The sequence below is a fragment of the Panonychus citri genome, unplaced genomic scaffold (genome assembly GCF_014898815.1).
Source record: "Panonychus citri isolate SS breed McGregor unplaced genomic scaffold, ASM1489881v1 Contig00040, whole genome shotgun sequence".
NCBI classification, from domain to species: Eukaryota; Metazoa; Arthropoda; class Arachnida; order Trombidiformes; family Tetranychidae; genus Panonychus; species Panonychus citri.
In genome coordinates, this window is record NW_026515445.1 from 986,513 (window position 1) to 1,007,821 (window position 21,309).

The window sequence follows — 21,309 nt, forward strand, 5'->3', positions numbered from 1 at the left end:
TGAATCAATAAATTGTAGTTTTCTAAATCACTTTCTGTTTACCTAAATTGCTGAGTTTATGTAATAATAAATTAAATTGTAACGTTTCAATTTAAGCACAAAATTGATCACTGAGTAAATTGTTCAAAATCAATTCAATGGTATAAATAAACCAAAGTTAATCAAGTTGATGATAAAAACTTAAATCGATTGTAATAAAATTCAGTTGGTTAAATGTTAATTTTAATTGCTAGAGAAATTTGAAAATCTCATAATCAATAATAACCATTTAACAATCAATTGATCACAATCATGATCATAGAAAAAGACATAAGACAACTATTAATATACATGTAATTCACTATCAACAGTTAAATCAGATTAAAATTGACATTTGACTGAATTAACCCAAGTAAATATAATCCGATTAAATTTAATAACTAATATCTAATAACTGCTGCAGAAAAAAATCAATAACAATCAAGAGATAATTAAAATAGGTGATCAATGATTAACTGAATCATACATGTAGGGAATCAGATAAAGATGATAATCTGAAAGGCAATAAACCAATGAACGAAACGAGAACACGAAAAAACCCAATGGAATCAATCGTTCATTGGATCATGATGATGATACTCATGATCTGATTCCAATGACGATAAATATGAATTATCAGGTAGATCTGAATAGAGATAATAACATGAAGGAGGAAGAAAGAAAAAAGGAAAATTACTAAAAAAAGACGAAGAAAAAAAAAGATAAGGTAAGAATATGTCGAAATTCATGATGATAATGATGATGACGATGATTGAACATGGAAGATAAAGAAAGAGAAGAAAGTAAGAAAAAAAGAGGGATAAGATGATGAGGAAGATGAAAGAGTGAGTCTTAATTGCAACATGACAGCATAAATAACCAAATGGATTCAGATTATTCTGTATGATGATCATGCTGATGATGTGAATGATTTCAAGTATTTATCATCATTGTATTGCAAAAGCATAATGATAGTAAATGTGGATGCCAAAAAGAGAGACAGAAAGAAAGTGGAAGATAAATGATGATAAAAAGTTACTATCAATATGAAACATGATTGTGAAACTATTTCATTTATTATCGATTCCTATCAACATGATTACACAATTTCCTCTCGATTTACCCTTGTGCTTTTAATAATCAAGTTAATTAAAGGTTAATTAAACAGCCTATTTGTCGATACCAAAACTAAATAACAACAATTAACAATCTTAATTGCTGGTTCAACTAATTGGTTACTCTCGTCTATCAAATGTCATCAACCTGTTAACCCAATCAAAATTAATCACCATTTGATCAACAGAAATTATTAGTTTTTCAATTGAAAACTAATTACATAAGTGATGATGAAGACGATGAAGATGATGGTATTGCTATTAGGCAATCAGACCTTGGTTATCATCATTATCATCAATCTTGTCTTCCAATGCCTAAGGAGTTTATTATTCATATCCAAAGATTATTAATCCAAGGACAAGTTAATGAAGCAATTTAGTAATCACCAGGAAATTTGATTAGGTTTCAGTACATTTCATTTTAGTCTAGTTTCTATTTTCTCAACAATTAGTTTAATTGCTAATGATTTTCATCATTTCCATAATAATTACCATTGCGAATGCTAATTTCATTTGATTAATTGTCGATCGATTCAATTCTCGTCAGCTTTTGATTGTTTATTTGATATATCTTAGATCTTCTTTATTTAACAAACGGTAGTTGAGGGTTTTTCTTAAGTCACTACATGATCATTCGAGTGATAACTATTATTCATCATTTTACAAGTTTAATATACATATACAATCCGTTACATTGAAAGTTAGTGTCGATTTACCAATATGATGATTGCTATAAATCATTTCTTTTGCAGAATCATGAAGCAATTATTACAAACTTGAACTGGTTTTTTGTTCTGGTCATTTGGTCTTTTCATAGCTTCAACATTTTTAATACATCTGATGGAAAATAGAGTAAAATTGATTAGTAAATTTTCAGATTCAAAATTTATGACATTTACATTTTTATCATTATAATTTATCAATATCGAGAAACTTACTTTGAACAGAATGAAAGGTCACAATAACGACATTGATTTTTATGTCCTGTGGTTGTAAATTTGACGTTACACTTGGAACAATAATCGACATTTTCCTCTTTTCCCCAATGGTTACCAAAACCCCGTCCATCAGAAAAACTCCAACTGTATATTCTGCCTCGAGCATCTCCAACGAAAATGGTCTTGTTATCCTTTGAAATAGTAATTGCGGTCACCGCAGCGGGTTCAGGGTTATCTTTGCATTCAAATGCAGTGTGCATTGTGAGCTTGCATCTAAAGTAAAGTTTCATGGACCATTTATGACCTGGTTTTAAAATAGAATCAATCATATTACACCCTGTAAGGGTTGAATCGATCAGAGATGTATCTGATTTCGAAGCCCTAATTTTCGGTATTTCTAACGGAGCCGGAATTTTCTTTCTAGTCATTTTATCGGTGTTACTTGTGCTTTCAACTAGTTGTAAAGTCGATTCACCAGGATTACAATTTTCATTGTTTTCGTCACTACCAACAATATTTACCAGGGGAAGATCGGTTGCGATTGATTTTGAATGAGTTATCGTGGCTACTGATATGTTATTATTGGTCTGGCTCGGCTCTGGTTTATTTTGTAAGGACGTTTTTTGTTTTGATGATATGCAGGAATCTAACTTATTCGGAGTTGATTCGTAGCGCGATGAGTTGCAATACTCTTTATCTTGAAAATCATCTTCGTCTGCGATACTTTCTTCAGCTTTCACTGATGCTATACTCATCCGACGAACAATTTCCTCTCCAGAAGATGGACCAACTAAATGACTAACGGCTTTATCAAGTTCTTGTGGAGTTGATGCTTTAGATGAATCGGATGAACTGCATGTACCATTATCAACAGTTGGCTCGTCAATTGGGACTTGATAGTACTGAACGGACCACATACGAACAACTCCATCACTCGATCCTGTTATAATTATATTGTCGAGATCCCACTCGTTATTGAGGGAAAACGCTGCGCATAGTATTTGAGTTGATGAAGCATTAATAGGCTGTTTAGCTTCTGGACCATTTATTTCAATTGCTGGACTAGCGGCACTCGTGTTAACACTGGCTAAAAGATCACCATTTATTGACCAAAGAAATAGCCAATTACCTGAGCATGTAGCAATGTCTCCGGTCAAATCGTTTATTGAAACAGCAGCAATTGGTGAAGGATGGTGTAAATCAGGTTCGAAGCCGCTACCAAGTTGTCTCACGCTAATTAACCGGTTCAAGTCCCAAATGATACAAGTGCGATCACGGGAACCACTTACGATAATACCGTAAGCAGCAGACGAAGTCAAGCATGTAATGGCCTCTTTATGCCCATAGAGATGAGTTACTAGCTGGAGAGAATTGTTTTTACCCTTCAACCTCCACGCTGTAATCACTGAATTAGTACCTGCGGTTATGAGTAACCTTGGATTGGGAACAGTTGCACAAAGTATTTCGCCATTGGAAGGTAGAAAATCCGATTCAAAAATGTACAAAGCCCGATCACTTTCATAGGGTCCGATACGAATGGAATGGTCTGCAAATCCCCAAGCAACATACCGACTGAATGTTGGCGCAATCAGAACTTTATTCTGTTCGACCGCAAGTAAAGTTTTTTCCTGTTGAATAATCTGACCCACGGCCCCTTTCAATTCTTTAACTGGATGTAAAGAAGGTCTCAAATTTTCGAGATTATGAATAATCAACTTGTCTTGACCTCCATGTAATAGAACATTATGCAATCCAACTGTCGGTAATATCGGCGTTAACGGTGCACCACTCGAGTGGTGAACTTTCTTCGCCGGGTGCGCTTTCTTGAATAACTGTTTTGGTATTTGCCCGAAATTGTTGATAAAGCCAATGGTTGCATTTTTCTTCAACGGATCTTCAATTGTATAAATATCAACGTTGCCCTCATAAAACAAATGATGGAAAACGTTAACGGCCTCAACAGCAGCAGATCCTACAAATGAATATGAATAAATTACATCGAGATGGATTGTGATTATCACACAAGTAAATTGATATTCTCAATAAGGTTTGATACAAATTGTTCTAAATTCTTACCCTGTTGCTTATAACCAAAAATAAGATCTATCCACTTGTGAATATTTGCCGAAACGTAATCACATTCTAAGGCTTCTCGGTGCATACGTATGAACTCACGAGCATCGCCTAATATGATGAAATATCATCAACATTAAAAGATATTATTGACAAGTAAAAACTGACCAAAATTAAGTAATAATTACCTTTCGCCCAAGGAGGTAAGATAACATCACCTAAACGGACTCCATTCTGTTTGACACCAAGATCATAAGCATTATGGTTAACAAGAAATTCGGGTAGATTGAAAAACTCTGGAATCAATTCTTTCACATCAGCCATGTTGTTTTTAGCTGCTGACATGTAGGCATCGCCAATTGAATGGAACATCCGGTCGGCAAGATCAAAATGGCCTCCTTGAAGATGAAGGAAATGTTGTGTGAAAGGTTCCATTCGAACTAAATAAGATGCTACAATCATGGCCGACGAGTAAAAGGTTCCATAATGGTAAGGTGGTGTTTCGCCGTGCAAATCGTCCCATTCAATGTATCGCTTACGAAATTGTTCTAATCTATCGGGTGTTTGTGCTCCCATTGGCTTTGATAAATCACGAAATGAAAGAGGATCCGAGAGATCGAGTTCTGGTGATGAATAATCAGCCAAAATCCAGGGAAAGACAGGATATTGCATAAGATCATTATATGAACGCCCAGCAAGAGTATTGAGATGCATTAGATATTGAAAATTACTGATTTCGTCTCTCTGATGAAATGAAAAGAAATCAAATTAATCTCAAATGTAAATTGCTATTCGATGAATAACTTACAACCCATCTCTGGGTAACGGAAGTGTCACCAATAAGACTACTGAATATTCCAGTTCCACTCTCGACATTAACATTTCTTTTTTGACCGGAAAGTGAATCTTGAGCGTTATCAGTGATATGTGTGGCCACGGACATATAACGGGAGAAAACCTTGTTTCGTAACTTTCTCGGGAAAACGATTAAAGAATTGCGTCCGTCCATTGAGAAAATTTCGAGAGCGATAGGCTGTAAAAGGTACCGTCTTTTGTGGACTTCTTTGATATCCTCATAAGCGAATTTCATACAAATCTTTTCAGTTGAACTTTTCTTTACTCTTGATGCAATAGAGCTTCGAGGTGTTGATGTTGTCGGAACAATTGGATCATGCATATCGGGTGGAAGTGAGTCAATGTCACGTATCTCTCGAGTTTTGAGAAGAGTGAACCCGTCGATCAAATAGAAATGCTCCTTGCCGAATAATAATAAGCCTTCGAAAGTGTCTAGACCTAAAATTCGAGCACAACGAAACATGTGAGATATTTTTTCTCCGTCATTGAGTAAACGAAGAACTGTCTGAGCTTCAACTTGTTCCCAATCACCGTTCTCGATCAAACCTTCACTGACATGTACCGATGCATCTGAGGCCATTTCTATATCAGAATCGTCTTGGTCAGTAGATGGAGTTTTGACCGAAAGATAAGATGATGTTTTTATCCCTTCGAATGAGTTTTCTCTTTCCTCTGAAATTCTGCCCTCTAAAAAACTTTCATCATCTTTTTCCGCTTCCGTTGAAGAGTTTGATTCTCGTTCGAGTAGAATATGGACTTCCTGGCTATTCCGTTTAAAGTATTCATAAGAGTGAAAACTGATCGGAGGATTGTATTTGCCCTTTTTTCTCGTACTATTTTTCGATGAGTCGATCTCAGGTCGGTAAGGATAATGGACATAGAAAAGATTGTTTTTGACCATTTTCTTTCTCACTCGATGTGGACCTTCAGTCATATCAAGTTTCCATTTATCTAAACGTTTCGATCCATGTTCAGGTCCCCAAATAGCCTTTTCTCTTAGAAACAGTTCATTTTCGGAGGCGATCCAATCATCGTAAACATATTTCTGCAGATGAATATCACTTTGAATCTTTTGTTTCAATTGTGAATCAACAAGATCAGAGATTAACCAGATATGATCCAAGGTGCAAGATGTAACTTCGTCTTGAGACAACGATGTCCAAGTTGGAACTTGGCATTTGGCCAACACTGATTCCGTTGAGAGAGATGATTTGAAAATTTCTTTCTTGATTGTTGAACCAACCGCGTTTGATATAGCACCAGAAACCGCTCCCGTGGTGCCAACAACTATTTTTGACATAAGTCCACCTCCAGAATTTACAACTTGCGTCAACTTATTGATGTTACCAAGTTTCTCCGATATTAACATTGTGGTTGTCGGTGAAAACGGCGAATCTATCGAGATGTTTATCAGATTGGTTTTATTTCTTTTTTGTCGCAAATTTTCCGACTCTTGATATTCGTTCCAAAATTTCTGAGTTATATCTAAAAGAGAATCTCCAAGAGAAACTAAATCAGGTATTTCTGAAATTATTCCAAAACTAGAGAGATTGTGAGCTAAGTTGATTTTCAGAGTTTCTTCAAGAAGCATTTTCTTGCTTAAATAAATTTCGTTCCAAATTTTTCGAGCCACAGAAGCGATCAACAGAGCACCTTCATCAGGCTGTACTATCATGTCTTTCTCGGAAGATTCAGCTGAATGCCATGATGGTACTCGTTTCTTGGCGGTTAAACAATTTTTCTTCTCGTCAACAAGTTTCAGTAAACAGTAAGTCAAACAAGCAAAGAAAGACGGATTATTATTGTTCGGGGAAGACAAAATGTTCTGTCGATAATTATGAACCCGTTGCAGTGATTCTAGTACCATCATACGATCGGGTATTGTATCGATTGGACGTGAAAGGAGAAATAGAACAGTTCTATTGATAGATCGATAAAGCAGAGCCAATTCGCTGTTGACAACACTTCGTGAACCTTTGTTCGATTGACTTGTAAAGGACAATTTGTTCAGTAGATTTAACTGGAAACTTAATATTTCTTTGCGATCACGAAGATAACACTCCTGCCAAATTTTATCGGATAAAATGCTGGAAAATGTAACGATATTAGAGATTGTTTGTTGTTGAAGTTGATTGATTTGATTACTGTCACATGAACCTTCAAAATGCTGCTGCTGGGACATGACAGTGGTTAGGGAGTCAAGATGATCCATCAGAGATTTAATCAATTCAGTCTGGGCTATTTTGGAGTTACTCAGTGCTGCAAGAAAAGCTTCGGTTACTGCGATTGTTTTAGAGTCTGGACCTGAGGCACAGATCATTGCGTCAACAATGATCAATCTGATGAAGTCCATAACGTGCTTGACCGCTTCGTTGGAAGTTAACATGGTTTTGGTGCTTTTTTCTTTGTCTCGAATTACAACACGACATAGACTATTAACGAAATCAATATTTGTGTGACAATAAGTTTGGAAATCTTTTCGATTTTGATAGAGAAGCACCAGAAATTGTACCAATGTAACGCTAAAAGATTCCGCTCTGCGTTTTTCAATATTTTCCAGCCAGACAAGGGAATGAATCATACCCAATAAGGTCAACGTAAGATCAGGGCAAGTTAATTTACTTTTAACGGTTCGAGATGAGTTTTTTCGACTGTCGAAAAGGCAATTCCATAAACTATCCAATGTAAGATCATCGAAAGCTTCAATCGCACCAATCACCGAAGGAGAAAGTTGTACAAATTGTCCCACTAATCCTTGAAATAAAATGAGATAAACTTGAGGTTTATCGAGATGATTATTCATTAACCACGATAAATGCTGAAAACCAGGAATGGTAAGTATATCTTCACGAATCGCTTTCTCGGCAGTGGTCTGTTTATGTGCGGATGAAAAAAAGGTTGGTGCAGATGATGAAGAGGCTGAAGGTGTAGGCGATGGTGACGGTATGTTGAAACCAAGAAGATGAAAATTAGATCGGTTCAAGAAGTCCGACTTCGCATCTTTGATCCAACCACCGTTGAGAGATCCTTCTTTGAATTTGACATTATTATTCGGGTTACTCAGTAGCACCATTAAGTTTACAAGTCCAATAGCAACTGTATCTTTATTAAGCTCTGCACCCTGTAGAAATAATAGGAACCAGTCGAATCCAAGAGTTCGAACAATTTCTTCTTGGAAAAGATGATTGACCTGAACTTTGGAACAACGAGTCATCAATTTAAGAACAACCTTGAGCAATAGATTGCGAATCTCGATCACTTCAGTTGACCTTTCAGATTCAACGTGGGGCAACAAAGAGGCCAGGAACTGACCGAAGTATAATAAATCATTGTGTCGATGAGTTTGATTGAGAAGTGCTGTGATTAGAATACCGATATCTTGGACCACTCTTGGTTCCAATGTTCGATGGTTCCAGAGAAGTTCAAGAAGATGACATGATAGATTCAAATCTCTAAGGATTCGAAGGTTTTTCAACTTGTTTTCTGCCTTTGGATTATTTTCGGGCTTTGATTCGTGAAGAAGTTCACTAAAGTGTTCCAATAATGGTTTAAGTAGATCACTTTGAGACCACAGGTCAATTTGGTTACACAATAGATCTTTAAACGCTTTCTCTCGTTTAATTTCTAGTGAACTATTTTCATTCATTCGATTTTCAAAAGTAACGACAAAGTCGAAAATTAAAGATAATGTATGCGAATTTAAGTAGTTGCGTTTTCGCCTTAAAAGCATCGCAAGTGTCTGATATCCTTTGATTCGATCCATCTCATTGACCATCTCTTTGTTTACCTTGAGCACACAAACGAGCACTTTAACTGAAGCATAAAGACTCTCAGCGTTTTGAGAATTGGCAACAAGACCAAGTAAAATGGCACAGCCTCCGATATATTGTATCGTTACCGAAACAGGTTGAGGAATGAAGCAACGAGCACCAATGTAACCAATAAGTATTGCTCCTAGACTACGACTTGGTCCACAGAGATGACCAGCTGAATTGTGAAGCACGTAAATTGGTGTAGCATTTTCGTTGAGTGAAAGACCAATTATCTTACTAATCATGCGACAATCAAATCGAGAGTAAACTCTTTTCATTTGTGCAAGCGTCATTATTGATATGGCACGAGCAGAGAGCCCGAAAACGACCTTATCCTCGGGTATTTGCTGTATGTTTGAGCTGATGGAGCCCAATTCACTTTGGATCGATGTCCCTTGAAATGATCCAATGTAATTGTGTCCCAATGAGTGTATAAACATTACATGAGCAGCGGTCAACGGCTCTTCCAGAAATTGACAAGGGCCTTGTTTCCAGATAAGTCTTGATTGTTTCCTACACTGTGGCGGAGTACCAATGAAACCATTTACAAAACATTGACAATTATTGGAAACTGATCCGACAGAAGAAGTAGTATTAATGTAGTGAAGCTTTTGACTAGTGATTAGTTGACCATCAACGTAAACGGTAACTGAACTATTCTTGAGCAAACCTCTATTCATAACGACAACAATCTGATGCCATTGATTTTCCCTCAACAGTTCAGGTGACCAAACTCGTAGATTATAATCCATCTCAAGACTAACATGAGAAGGGTCGAATGCGGTGTCATCGTCACCAAAAATTGGAATCTCTTGGGTTGAGATTATAAGGGCACGATCTCGAGACGAAATTTGTAACTGAAAGCAAGCATATTCTTTACCTGAGGTAACACCTCGAGTAACGGTAAATAGTCTGATATTATGAGACTCATCTTCGTAAGAAGAAAACTTTTGGACACAAATCCAAGTGAGAAATGTAAGACCAGCCTGAGGAGGAAAAGGTCGCTCTCCAGTTCCGATTCCACCATTGACACCACCATTACAGGTAGAACTTGAATTATTGCTATCATTTGATGCTGTTATGGTCCCAGTAAGGATGTTCGTCGCGGCGGATGTCCCACTTTCAGAAGAGAAAGGAGCGATTGAAGAGATAAATAAACAGCTAAAACCTTCCTGGCTCATGTCAAATTCAACGAATGGAGGTTCCAACAAGTTGGTGACCTCAGTATCTCTTGGAGTGGTCATTGATACCAGTGTTTTAACTTGGGATAAAGCTATCGGTTCACCGGCCTTAACTCTATCATGATCTTCTTGACCATTTGCTTTGTATAATTTATCGTCAGAAGATAAACAGTTAAATGGATTGTTAAGACGAAGAAAACTTCTCAGTTCCTTGGGCGAAATACTTTGGGCCGAAAGTCTCTCCAAAATGTATTGCATTGGACTATGGAGATGATGATATTGGTTCGTAATTGAAATGTTCAACTTGCTACTCAAAATTTCACTCAGCAATTTAGCTTCGCACATAACTTGCTGATTGCGTTCCAATTTCATGAGTAAACTCAGTACTTGGGTTATAAAAAGTTGCAGTGGCTCACTGGGAATTGAGGGGATCAGATGAAACATAACAATTATTACACTAGAATGAATTATCACAGGTTGATTATTAACTGAATTGTCACCAGTCAAGGTTAATTGTTTTGGCGGCCTTTTAATGGTATTTGCTTGTGTTTGCATTGGTGAAGATGATTTTGTTTTAGATGATTCTGGATTTGTAGTTACTTTTTGTGAATATGTTGACAGTTTCCTCTCTGATTCAACAAGTAAATTATTTTTTTCTGTGATATGATTGGCCGCTAGTGGATGATGTTTAGGAGACTTGTCGATTAAATCTAAGGCCATGTCTAATAATAGCCTCATGATGAGCGTACACGATTCAAGGCAGTTCATACTTTGTTTAGGAGGTAATGTGTTTAAAGAGCAATAGAAAACTTCTTGAAAGTTGGCAACAGATGATATTGAATTGATTGAATCATCACATTCGTTATTATCACTATTCGAGGACTCAGAAAATGATTTTTTCGGCTTTAACTGATCATCATGTGTAAAGCAGCCCAGAAGACGCAAGGAATCAGTAAGGCTGACAGGACAAATCTGTGAATTGAAAGGCAAAAAAGGTTAATCAATTTACTTAATACATGAAAGTATTGAATGAATAAGTTAATTACCTCATTAGCAAAAAAACGCGCATTCGCAGGTTCATATCTCATTGCCGATGCTAAGATAGTAAACACGTGTCTCAACAGATTCCAAATCTTTCTCTTCTCAATCGTTGACCATCGAGTGATCTTATTTTCGGTCATCTGAGCTTTTTTCACACACTCATCTGGTAGCTGATGATTATCTGCAAGACACCCTTCCATATCGACCAGCACTGACATGACATAAATAAAGCCTCCGACCTTCCTGAAAAGTGCTCGACACCGATGACTATCTCGAATCACTTGAAGTAAACCTTTAAGAATTGACGATTTCAAGTATATTTCTTGTTGCAAGGTCAACTCAGGTTTATCAATATCGGGCAATCCATCAACACTTCCTGAGGTTCGAAGCATAGAGAGTAGATTCGCTAGAGTTTCATCTCCATTATTTGATAAAATTAACTGTTGAATAATTTGGAAACAAAATTTACGAATTTGTTTTGATATTCTGGAGGAGGTTATTGGAAGAAAATATAATATGTTCTTGAATCCCGAAGCTTCGTTGAATAAAGCACAATTCTGATTATTTGGTCCGTTCAACATGTTATAAATTAGATCCATAATGATTTCGAGAACGGTTAAATCAGAATCATCTATAGGACTGGTTGGCATCAAAATATTTTTACTCTGTTCAATGAAAAGATATGTTATTATATCTAATAATCCAACTTCTCGAAATACATCGGGAAATATTGTGTTAAATTTGATTATCGAGAGTAAACTTTTCAAGCTCAATAAAAGACTTTGGGTTGATCTGTAAAGGAAAAAAATATAAAATCATGAGTATTTTTCGAGCGTTTAAAGTTCAACAAACTTACATTTTCGCTTTGATAATTAGACTCGCACTTATCAGCTCTTTAACGGGTACATATTTCATCTCGAATATAATGTATTCCAGAATAGTAAAGAACCTCTCTTGAACCGAGACACTTCGTAGGTGAAGTCGCTCTGCAAACTGTGGTAAAGTATTTTGAGAATCAAGGATAAAATAATTTGCTCTGTCATCACGATAAAGTGAAAAAAGTCCAGCGAGAATCAATTCCTGGACGAAAGTTGATTTACATTTGAACCATAAAGATTGTACAACATTGAAAGCACTCAAATTTTTTACTGAATGTTTCGGATTAGGTTTGGGCCAAGTGAATTCCTCCATGATGAACAGCTGATTAACACTAAGTGGCCTTGGTTTAATTTCCGCTGTTCCAATTTTACATAACAACGTAACCAATGAGATTATTTTCCTTATATTATTGCCATAAAGATTTATATCATGTTCCATTTTAAGAACAAAGTCAACAATTAAAGTGTAACCATGATTTTTGGCGAAATCATCAAGCAAAACGCTCACGGAAGACGGATGAGCATAGTAAACTTCAGTTATGAAATTAATGATAACTTCCAACATTTCAGCAATTTCATCATCTGAAGCTTTTGAAAGTTCACACATCCGGGAAATATTTTCTATGGAAACTGATAGGCACGATTTCTCGTGTAGATAACTTGTATTGATACAATTACGCTTGACCATGATTAGAATAACTTGGGCTGCTGTTTCTCTCCAAAGACAATTGTGTGAAATACACCAAGAAGTGGCTGCGTTGAATAGAAGAGCCAAATCGTCTTTTCGAGTGAGTTCGTGAAGCGAAGCTGGATGAGCGCAAAGTCGAGTTAAAAGAGAGCCAAAAGTGCGATGTAATAATAATCTTTTCTCAGTGTGATTCAAATATTCGATAGGTTCAGATATATTGGATAAATCTTTCGCTGCGAATTGTGTTCGGGTCAATTTCCTGGAGATAGATTCAACTGTATATGTGGCTGAGCATTCTCGGGTTGTAGTTGTATGTAAAGGTTGAGGTAAATCATAGAAAAGATAAAGACATCTAACTAAAGTCGAAGGTAGGGAATTAGCAGCCATGATGGATATTAATGATTCATCTCCATGACAAACCAAAAGATTGAGAGTGGACAAAAGTAGCCATCCCTTGTGGTCATCTTTCGATTGGTTACTTTGCGAATCGGATTGAAATGCTTTCTCTTGGTCTGGTGTTTCTGCAACTTGAGAAAAAGCTGAGGTATTCATCTCTTCACAGGAAATCTCCAAGAAATTGACAATCGTTTCACTTGCTTGTTCTGTCGTTTTATTGCTCGCACGGCGTCTTATTTCAGTGACCATTAATCGAGAGACAATACTGGCCAGTGTTTTAAGATCATCAAATTTCAACAGATCGCTGGAGGGTTTGGCTGCGGGTGACACAGGAGTAGTTGATGAACCATAGACCTAAGAATATGCAAAATAATGTCCATTAATTCATGGATATTGAAGATGCAATATTATCACCATGTCAGTTAAACTCTCATGATAATATAACTATAACTTACCTTGAGAAATAAAGGTAATAAACGATATATTTTCGCTTCATATTCATTAATTGCTTCATGAGCTCGGATGTCATATTTAGATGGTCGAGTTGTGTCTCGAGAAGCATATTGATTAATCTTAATCTCATCGAATAGTTTATGGAAATGAGATAATGATAATTTATGGTCACTAGACTGCATCACATTAGAGTAACAAACCTCCAAATTTATATAATTTAAACAACGTAACTGCTTTAATTCAGCATTGAAATTGTATCATTTTCTGTTTAAATAATAACTTAAACAATATCAGATAAATTCTAAAAATAAACTGAGAATAGCGATTCAACTGAAAAGCAAATTCGATGGTGAAAAATATACACTGTACTTTTATCACATTAAAAGAATAAATTAAAACTGATGAGTTGAAATTTCTTTTCACATTATAATTCATCATTTGATCTCTGTAACTGTTTGTAATTAACTAAAATTCGAAACATTGATATTATTCCATTTTTCCATTGAGTAAAAGGTGAACACAAACCATTTGTAGTCTTTTCATCGAAGCATCAACCCAAATATCGATTCATTCATAAACTTTACTCCAAGAGAATAAACAAAGTCTACTGAGTTCGCGCGAAATGGTTCTAAGCCATTTTCGATGTTCGACAATTCCACAAGTAATTCGTGATGAAGTTCTGAAATGTGAGAATGCGCCACATTAATCAGTAAGATAACCGAGTTTCGATTAATCATTTTCTTGTTCATTTTTCGCTCTTTTTTACAAACAGAACAATCAACAATTAATCCTCACGGTTTTCGAATTGAAATTAACTGAATGACTGAATTTGGTTATCAGAGAACTGAAGAAAAATCCTAAATAGACAAAATAGTGCAATTAATAGATTTTCATTCAGGAAGAGTAAATAATCATGACCTTTTTTTGAGCTTAATTGTTGATTTCATTAGTTTATCATGTTTTAAAAATTTTGATTACAATTAGATTTGTGATTTAACTAATTTGATTTTCACCATTTCCATAATAAGTTACTATCAATATGAAACATGATTGTGAAACTGTTTCATTTATTATCGATTCCTATCAACATGATTACACAATTTCCTCTCGATTTACCCTTGTGCTTTTAATAATCAAGTTAATTAAAGGTTAATTAAGCAGCTTATTTGTCGATACCAATACTAAATAACAACAATTAACAATCTTAATTGCTGGTTCAACTAATTGGTTTCTCTCGTCTATCAAATGTCATCAACCTGTTAACCCAATCAAAATTAATCGCCATTTGATCAACAGAAATTATTAGTTTTTCAATTGAAAACTAATTACATAAGTGATGATGAAGATGATGAAGATGATGGTATTGCTATTAGGCAATCAGACCTTGGTTATCATCATTATCATCAATCTTGTCTTCCAATGCCTAAGGAGTTTATTATTCATATCCAAAGATTATTAATCCAAGGACAAGTTAATGAAGCAATTTAGTAATCACCAGGAAATTTGATTAGGTTTCAGTACATTTCATTTTAGTCTAGTTTCTATTTTCTCAACAATTAGTTTAATTGCTAATGATTTTCATCATTTCCATAATAATTACCATTGCGAATGCTAATTTCATTTGATTAATTGTCGATCGATTCAATTCTCGTCAGCTTTTGATTGTTTATTTGTTTAAACTTTTCGTTTTGTAATGATTAAAATAAATTATCATTTATATTACCATGATATTAACTGAATTTACTGATCATAATCAATAAATGTCTCTGCCAATATAATTTTTATTGTTAATATTGTGCAATTTAATTCATATTACATCATCACCTTTACACAATTAGTTAATATAAACATATTGAAACTTTTAATGGTTGATCTTTTTACGCAATCAATAGGATCACAATTAATAGATTTTCAATCAGGAAGAGTAACTAATCATGACCTTTTTTGGAGCTTAATTGTTGATTTCGTTAGTTTATCATGATTTAAAAACTCTGATTACAATTAGATTTGTGATTTAACTAATTTGATTTCGTTTTCTTTTCATGGTCATCAACAAATTTCATTAATTGTTTTTTACAATTGTTGATTATATTGTACCAATTGTCTGATTGTGACAATTTAATGTCACACTGACCATGGAGAAGTTAATTGTAGTTACTTAATTAAGTATGAAAGCAAATTAATTGTTACACCAACACACATATTATAATAGTTTAATTGTCTACTATTTCATATGGCTCATAATGATTAACATCTAATTGTGACTTATAATTTATTGCCTTTAATTTAATTGCCTTGATAATTGTTTTCATTTAATTACCTTGTTTAATTATTAACAACCAATATTTACTTGATTGCAGGGTAACAATTAAATCTAGACGAATCTATCATTTGATTTTCATCAATTTTTGTCTCAGCAATTAACAATATCGATCAATTTGATTTATTCACTTCTTAATTGTTGCTTAATGATTGGCTTAATTATCCTAAACTACAATTGAACAACTAAAGTAAAAATTTGCATGATAATCAGCTGATTGTGTGATAATCATTATTTATTTGATTTATCAATTTCAGTGATAATGATTATTATAAATGACCATCAATCAAATTCAACAATTAACTATTCACAATTAAATCAAATATTCTTGATGTATACTAACAAATTGTAAGTTTGCTGTATTGCTATTTACTTATCTAGCCAACACCATTAAGATGACAATCAGTTAATCATTTGCAATCAGCTCTTTAAAGTCGCGATAAATTTATTAATTATAACGATTATTAGTAAACAATAATAAAAATATTGAGAAAATTATAATTAGTGGCAGTTAAATTTGTTGAAATTCAACCGTCAAAATCAATAAATTAAAACATTGAGGGAAAGATTAAGAAATTTATGATTGAACAATCAAAAAGCAATTAAAGTGAATGAGATTATCCTTGATTAAACAATTACCACAACCAATTGCAAATTAGTTGATCAACAAGGTCCATGATACAAAAGGCCTGATATTCAATAAGATTTAACTTATCAAAGTGTAAACAATTATATTGATTGCAATTGAAAGCAATTTCAGAAATAAAAACAGAATTGACTTGATTAAGTTTTATGATTAATGTAAATTAATAATCTGAATGAGTGACATTTGTGATTAAGGAACAACAATATAAACATTGAATTGTTATTGTTGGCTCACAGTCTCACTAAATATTATGATGAAATCTCAACGATAATGATGAAATTGTTGATAATCATCATGAGATACTGAACATGCTCTTGTTATTGCGAAATCGTTTTGATAAAATAACAGTTTTCACACAACAATCTACGTAATAAAGGTTAGTCAAGGTCAGAGTCTATGGGATTACTCATGAATTTCCAGAATCGCCTGATGTAAGATAATTAACTTTGATTCAATTCTCCCGTTAATTTTGATGCAAAACATTCAAAGACAATTGATCCTCTGAATTTGAGATTAACCATGAAGCAGAAATAACTAAAAATTATCTCATTAATCAGCTAATTTAAATAATCAATAAACTATCAGGACTGATCAATTGTCTCTCATTAAAAGTTATCTCTCAGTAGGATTAATTTGATTGTTGGATTATTGTTTGTAATCTCTTTTCTATTATTGTGATAAAAAGTGTCAACAATCAACAATTAACACACACGAAGAATTGTCAGAAAAAAAGTTTCGGATTAAACTGCTAATTGTTGACAGTTTTGACTTCCTTTTACCTTGATTATCATTGTTGTTGTTGTGTCCAAATGTAATATTATCAATTTCCGAGGTTACGATTTGTTAATCAACAGCAAATTGTTAACAATCAACAGTTGATGTTTGCAAGGTTGATAAACAAGTTAACAAATGTTGAGATTTAAATATGATAATATTGATTTCAATCAATAAAAAGCTCTAATTGTTGATAGTAACTTTTTCAGCAACTGAATCAGTTGCACTTTCAGTACAATTTATGATTAGTGCTCATCATCATCTTCCCATCAGTAATCATTAATAAATCAATACAATGATAAATTGTTAGATTGATTAAGAAAACTGATAAAAAACAAACAATCAAAATGAACTTTTTCCATCAACAATTAACTGATTCGTAATTGCTTGATCCATTTATTAGATAAGTAATTAACAGTTAACCGGAAGCAGAATCAACTAACTGTTGGCATGATATAAATCAGAACTTTGATTGAATAATCAATCGATTTGATTTGAAAGTTAATTAGTCAATTAGGATAAAATAGACACTGGTTCTTGCGAAATTTGATCGACAATCAAATAAACTCAAATCATCAAATTTCACTGATTGTATCAAATTTCCCAGACAAATATCATCGGAATTGGAAACAATATAAAAGTAACTTAAATCTTATGTAATAACATGATATTGAAGGGATAGCAATCGGACAACAATCAGCTGGATGAACTTATCATGATTCAGATTAATTAGCATTTGAATTGGTGGGTGGAGGCGATAGGAGTTAACCAGTTGATCTCGCGATTAATGAGAGAGACAAATGATCTCAAGGTGGAGGGAGATTAAGGAAGATAAATGAAGATGAGGAAAAGAACCAGAATTTCCAGTGTAGGCGATTATAATTATTTCTCTCTATCATCTAATCTTAAGCAAGGTCACCGTTTATATTACGTATCTTCGTCATCATCATCATCATATTGGTGATGATTCACGGATGTAAATTCTGAGACTCGTGGAAACCATGAAAGTCACTGAACTTGAGCAAATCACCAGAACTTTTATTCATCATATTCTGTCTTGTTCAGCATTTTTCTGATTTATTTTCTCTCGAATTTATTCCAATGATGTGACTGAGCATTTGTAAAGATAAATAATCGATACCCAACGAAATGTTTTCGAAAAAACGACAAAACCAGAAAGAAAAATGGTAGAAAATTCTGAGCCGAATCAAGAACTTTTCTTTTTTTCTCTGGAAATTTCTCATTCTTATTATTATCATTTTCTTCCTGGTTTTCATTCAATTTCACTTTATCATCATTATCTTGATATCAACAAGAACTGTTGATTATCATGATCATCTCATGGTGTTGCAAACCTCTTGAGATTAAAACTGAAAAACTCATTCACTTCATGATTACCTGGAAATTATCGTTACCATGAATTTTAACCCAGAAAATTAAATTCTCTTGGTGACTGATTAACAATATTGATGTGAAATCTAATGAGATTCTCAAGAAATCTCTAACAATTAAGTGACAATTAACTCAGTTGAACAAATTTCACTCTCATGATCAATGTTTTCTTTATTCTTTCATGAACAATTAGAGTTAATTCATTCAACGACTCAATGATTTTACATGACACAATTATAACGGTAAATATTTGTCATAATCTCCAATCAGATCAACTGATCAACTTTCTACTTTTTTCCTTGCTAATTGTTACCATGATTAACTTAATTATTGATTTTTTATTCATAAATTGGAGTAATCATTTGATAACCATGATTGTTATTAATAGAAAATCAAATATGAAAATTTTAATCACCTGGATTAATTAAAAAGGACAGAATTCAAATCATGTAAAATCTGAATTCATTTGTTAATCAATGTGATTTTATTTGATGATCCAGTTAATTAAATATCAAATATAATTATTAGGTGATTAAGTTTATATTTACTTTATTGTCACCTAATCATATTTACAATGATAATTTAATCTGAACTTTGCATGTTAATTGTGATTATTTGAGTAATTAAAAGGAAATTTTTCTGGTTATGGTACTTAATTGTTGTTTTTCAACTAATTAGCGTTGATCTAAATTGACCTGAGAATCAAATGATTAACTAAATCCACTTGAAGTTTGCAATCTTATTACTAGTTTTTATCTGGTTTTGGGTAAATTTCAACAATCAACTAATTTTATTTTCGGGTCTTAATTTTTTTAATTGTATTTTAATTAATCACTTTGTTAATTAGCATCGTTTTTAGGGAGGGTTGATATTTATCTTTGGTGCAGTTTATTACCTATGGAAGTCATAACATAGGAAACACTTTAGTTAACTAATTGGGTTTTGTTGGGTTAATTGCTATGATGAACTAATTGTGACTTTATCAACACTCAAACTTGATAATTAGGCCAATTGATTAACTATAAATCTTCAATCAACTTGATAATCACCAAGTTTCGATGATCGAATGACTTTTTTCACCTTCGATTTTAGTTTAAAGTTAATCGAAGATTTAAATCGATAAACAATTGATTGATTGCTGTCAATGTTCTTTACGTCTACAATTATCGAAATGATCAATTCTGAGAATCAAGCAAATTCTGATTAGAAAATAAGTTCTATTCCAATTGATCTTTTCCCCCTTTTATTCTGATAGAAATTCAGATTCATTCTCATTCTTCATTCATCTCTTACCTTTTGTATTCGATTCTCTTTCAGTTTCTACTTATTTTTCATTCCAGACTAACACAGAAAATCAATCAATCATCTCACCAGAATTTAGGTAAAACTATTCAACAATTCACCCTGAAGATGAATAAACTGTAACGAAATGGAAGTGTATTAATATCATGATAATGCAAACAGAGTACAAGCCATGTGAGTGTTACCTTGATGTAATATTCACGAAGTTCAGTTCAGAACACTTTTGATAACAATTATGATGAATATGATGAGATTCATGAGAGAGAGACTAATGAATGATTGATAATTTTATGTCTCAAGGAAGTTCAACTTATCGTTATCATGAGGATGACAAGAATTAGGAAAATTCTGTAACCTGAGGCGTTTAAAAGTACAGAGCAATTTAGAGAATGAGTTTCCCATGGAAATCGCCTGAGGGAGAGAAACATTTAAATTACCAAAGTAAATTGTACTGTTATTATAACACGAGAATCGTTAACCTTTCATAGTGATAATCAACTGATTATTAGAATATTATAAACGAGAAAAAAAGTTCTGAACTCACAACAACAAGTCACACATTCACAGTTCTGAGCTTTTGAAAGTTCTTTGAACATAAGTCACCATGAGAATGATTAATTCAAATTAAACAAGAGAAAATGAGTGAATCAATGGGAGAATGAGCATGAGATTTATCACCACGAATTCTGGACGATTAAACAATGAGCAATCAAATGAGAAGAGATCAAATCAACGAATTTGTTTCAGATTTGACAGAATCAACACTCAATGGAAATGAGAAATCAGATCATCATGAAGATGAGGAAAAGAGATGAATTTGTGATGAGGAGCAACAGGAAAACATGAGGATGAGTCTACCAGGGTGTTAACCGAATCAGGAGAAAATGAGGTAACTCGATTATTGGAAGAGAGAAAAGGTAAAAATAGAGAAGAAGAGAAAATTGTTATTAAATATTGACGATAATTAGAAGAAGAAAAGAAAGACCAAGAAGATGAAGAAGAAGATGAAGATAAAAGTTGAATTAACATAGAGAATTGAATTGTAAGAGATGAAAAGAGTAAAGAAAATGTTTAAAACCCAATCAAGATGATGATGGAAAGAAAAGAAATAAACAAAAGTAAGAGAAGAACCGAAAGAGCAGATGATGAAAAGAAAGAGAGAGAGAGAAATGATGAAATGATGAAGCGATTTCATCATCAACTTTTCTCAATGTTGTTGAGATGAAGTTTGGTTCACATGCAGTGGGCGGTTCTTCTCGAGGGGGTCGCATCGTTTTCTCCCTCGAAAAAGGGAAAAAACCGATGCGATCCAAGAAAAGAATAGAACAGTTTTCCTTTTGTTCCCTCCCTTCACACTGGAAGAAACTCCGCCCATCGCATACCCTTTTTGGTTCAAATGGTTTTCTCTTTCTTTTTTCTGTTCTCCC

The 21,309-nt window shown here is 33.7% G+C and overlaps 1 protein-coding gene across 1 annotated transcript; it reads right to left on the minus strand.

The window, feature by feature from the left end:
• Window positions 1-1,694: 1,694 nt before the first annotated feature.
• Window positions 1,695-13,991, minus strand: LOC128398012 (WD repeat and FYVE domain-containing protein 3-like). Its single transcript, XM_053358818.1, has 8 exons — window positions 13,451-13,991; window positions 11,890-13,349; window positions 11,039-11,825; window positions 4,953-10,964; window positions 4,333-4,888; window positions 4,148-4,255; window positions 2,072-4,043; window positions 1,695-1,970 (listed from the first exon to the last, which is right to left on the minus strand). Exons 1-8 carry the CDS (start codon window positions 13,628-13,630, stop codon window positions 1,871-1,873), a joined length of 11,175 nt encoding a protein of 3,724 aa, XP_053214793.1. The 5' UTR covers window positions 13,631-13,991; the 3' UTR covers window positions 1,695-1,870.
• Between the last annotated feature and the right edge of the window lie 7,318 nt (window positions 13,992-21,309).

Bases quoted from the DNA above. Each gene is read 5' to 3' on its own strand.
- LOC128398012 (XM_053358818.1), bottom strand. From the start codon at position 13,630: ATGCAGTCTAGTGACCATAAATTATCATTATCTCATTTCCATAAACTA. The intron at 11,826-11,889 runs GTAAGTTTGTTG...TTTCCTTTACAG, and splicing joins CTAATTATCAAAGCGAAAAT to ATCAACCCAAAGTCTTTTAT. The intron at 10,965-11,038 runs GTAATTAACTTA...TTCAATTCACAG, and splicing joins CGCGTTTTTTTGCTAATGAG to ATTTGTCCTGTCAGCCTTAC.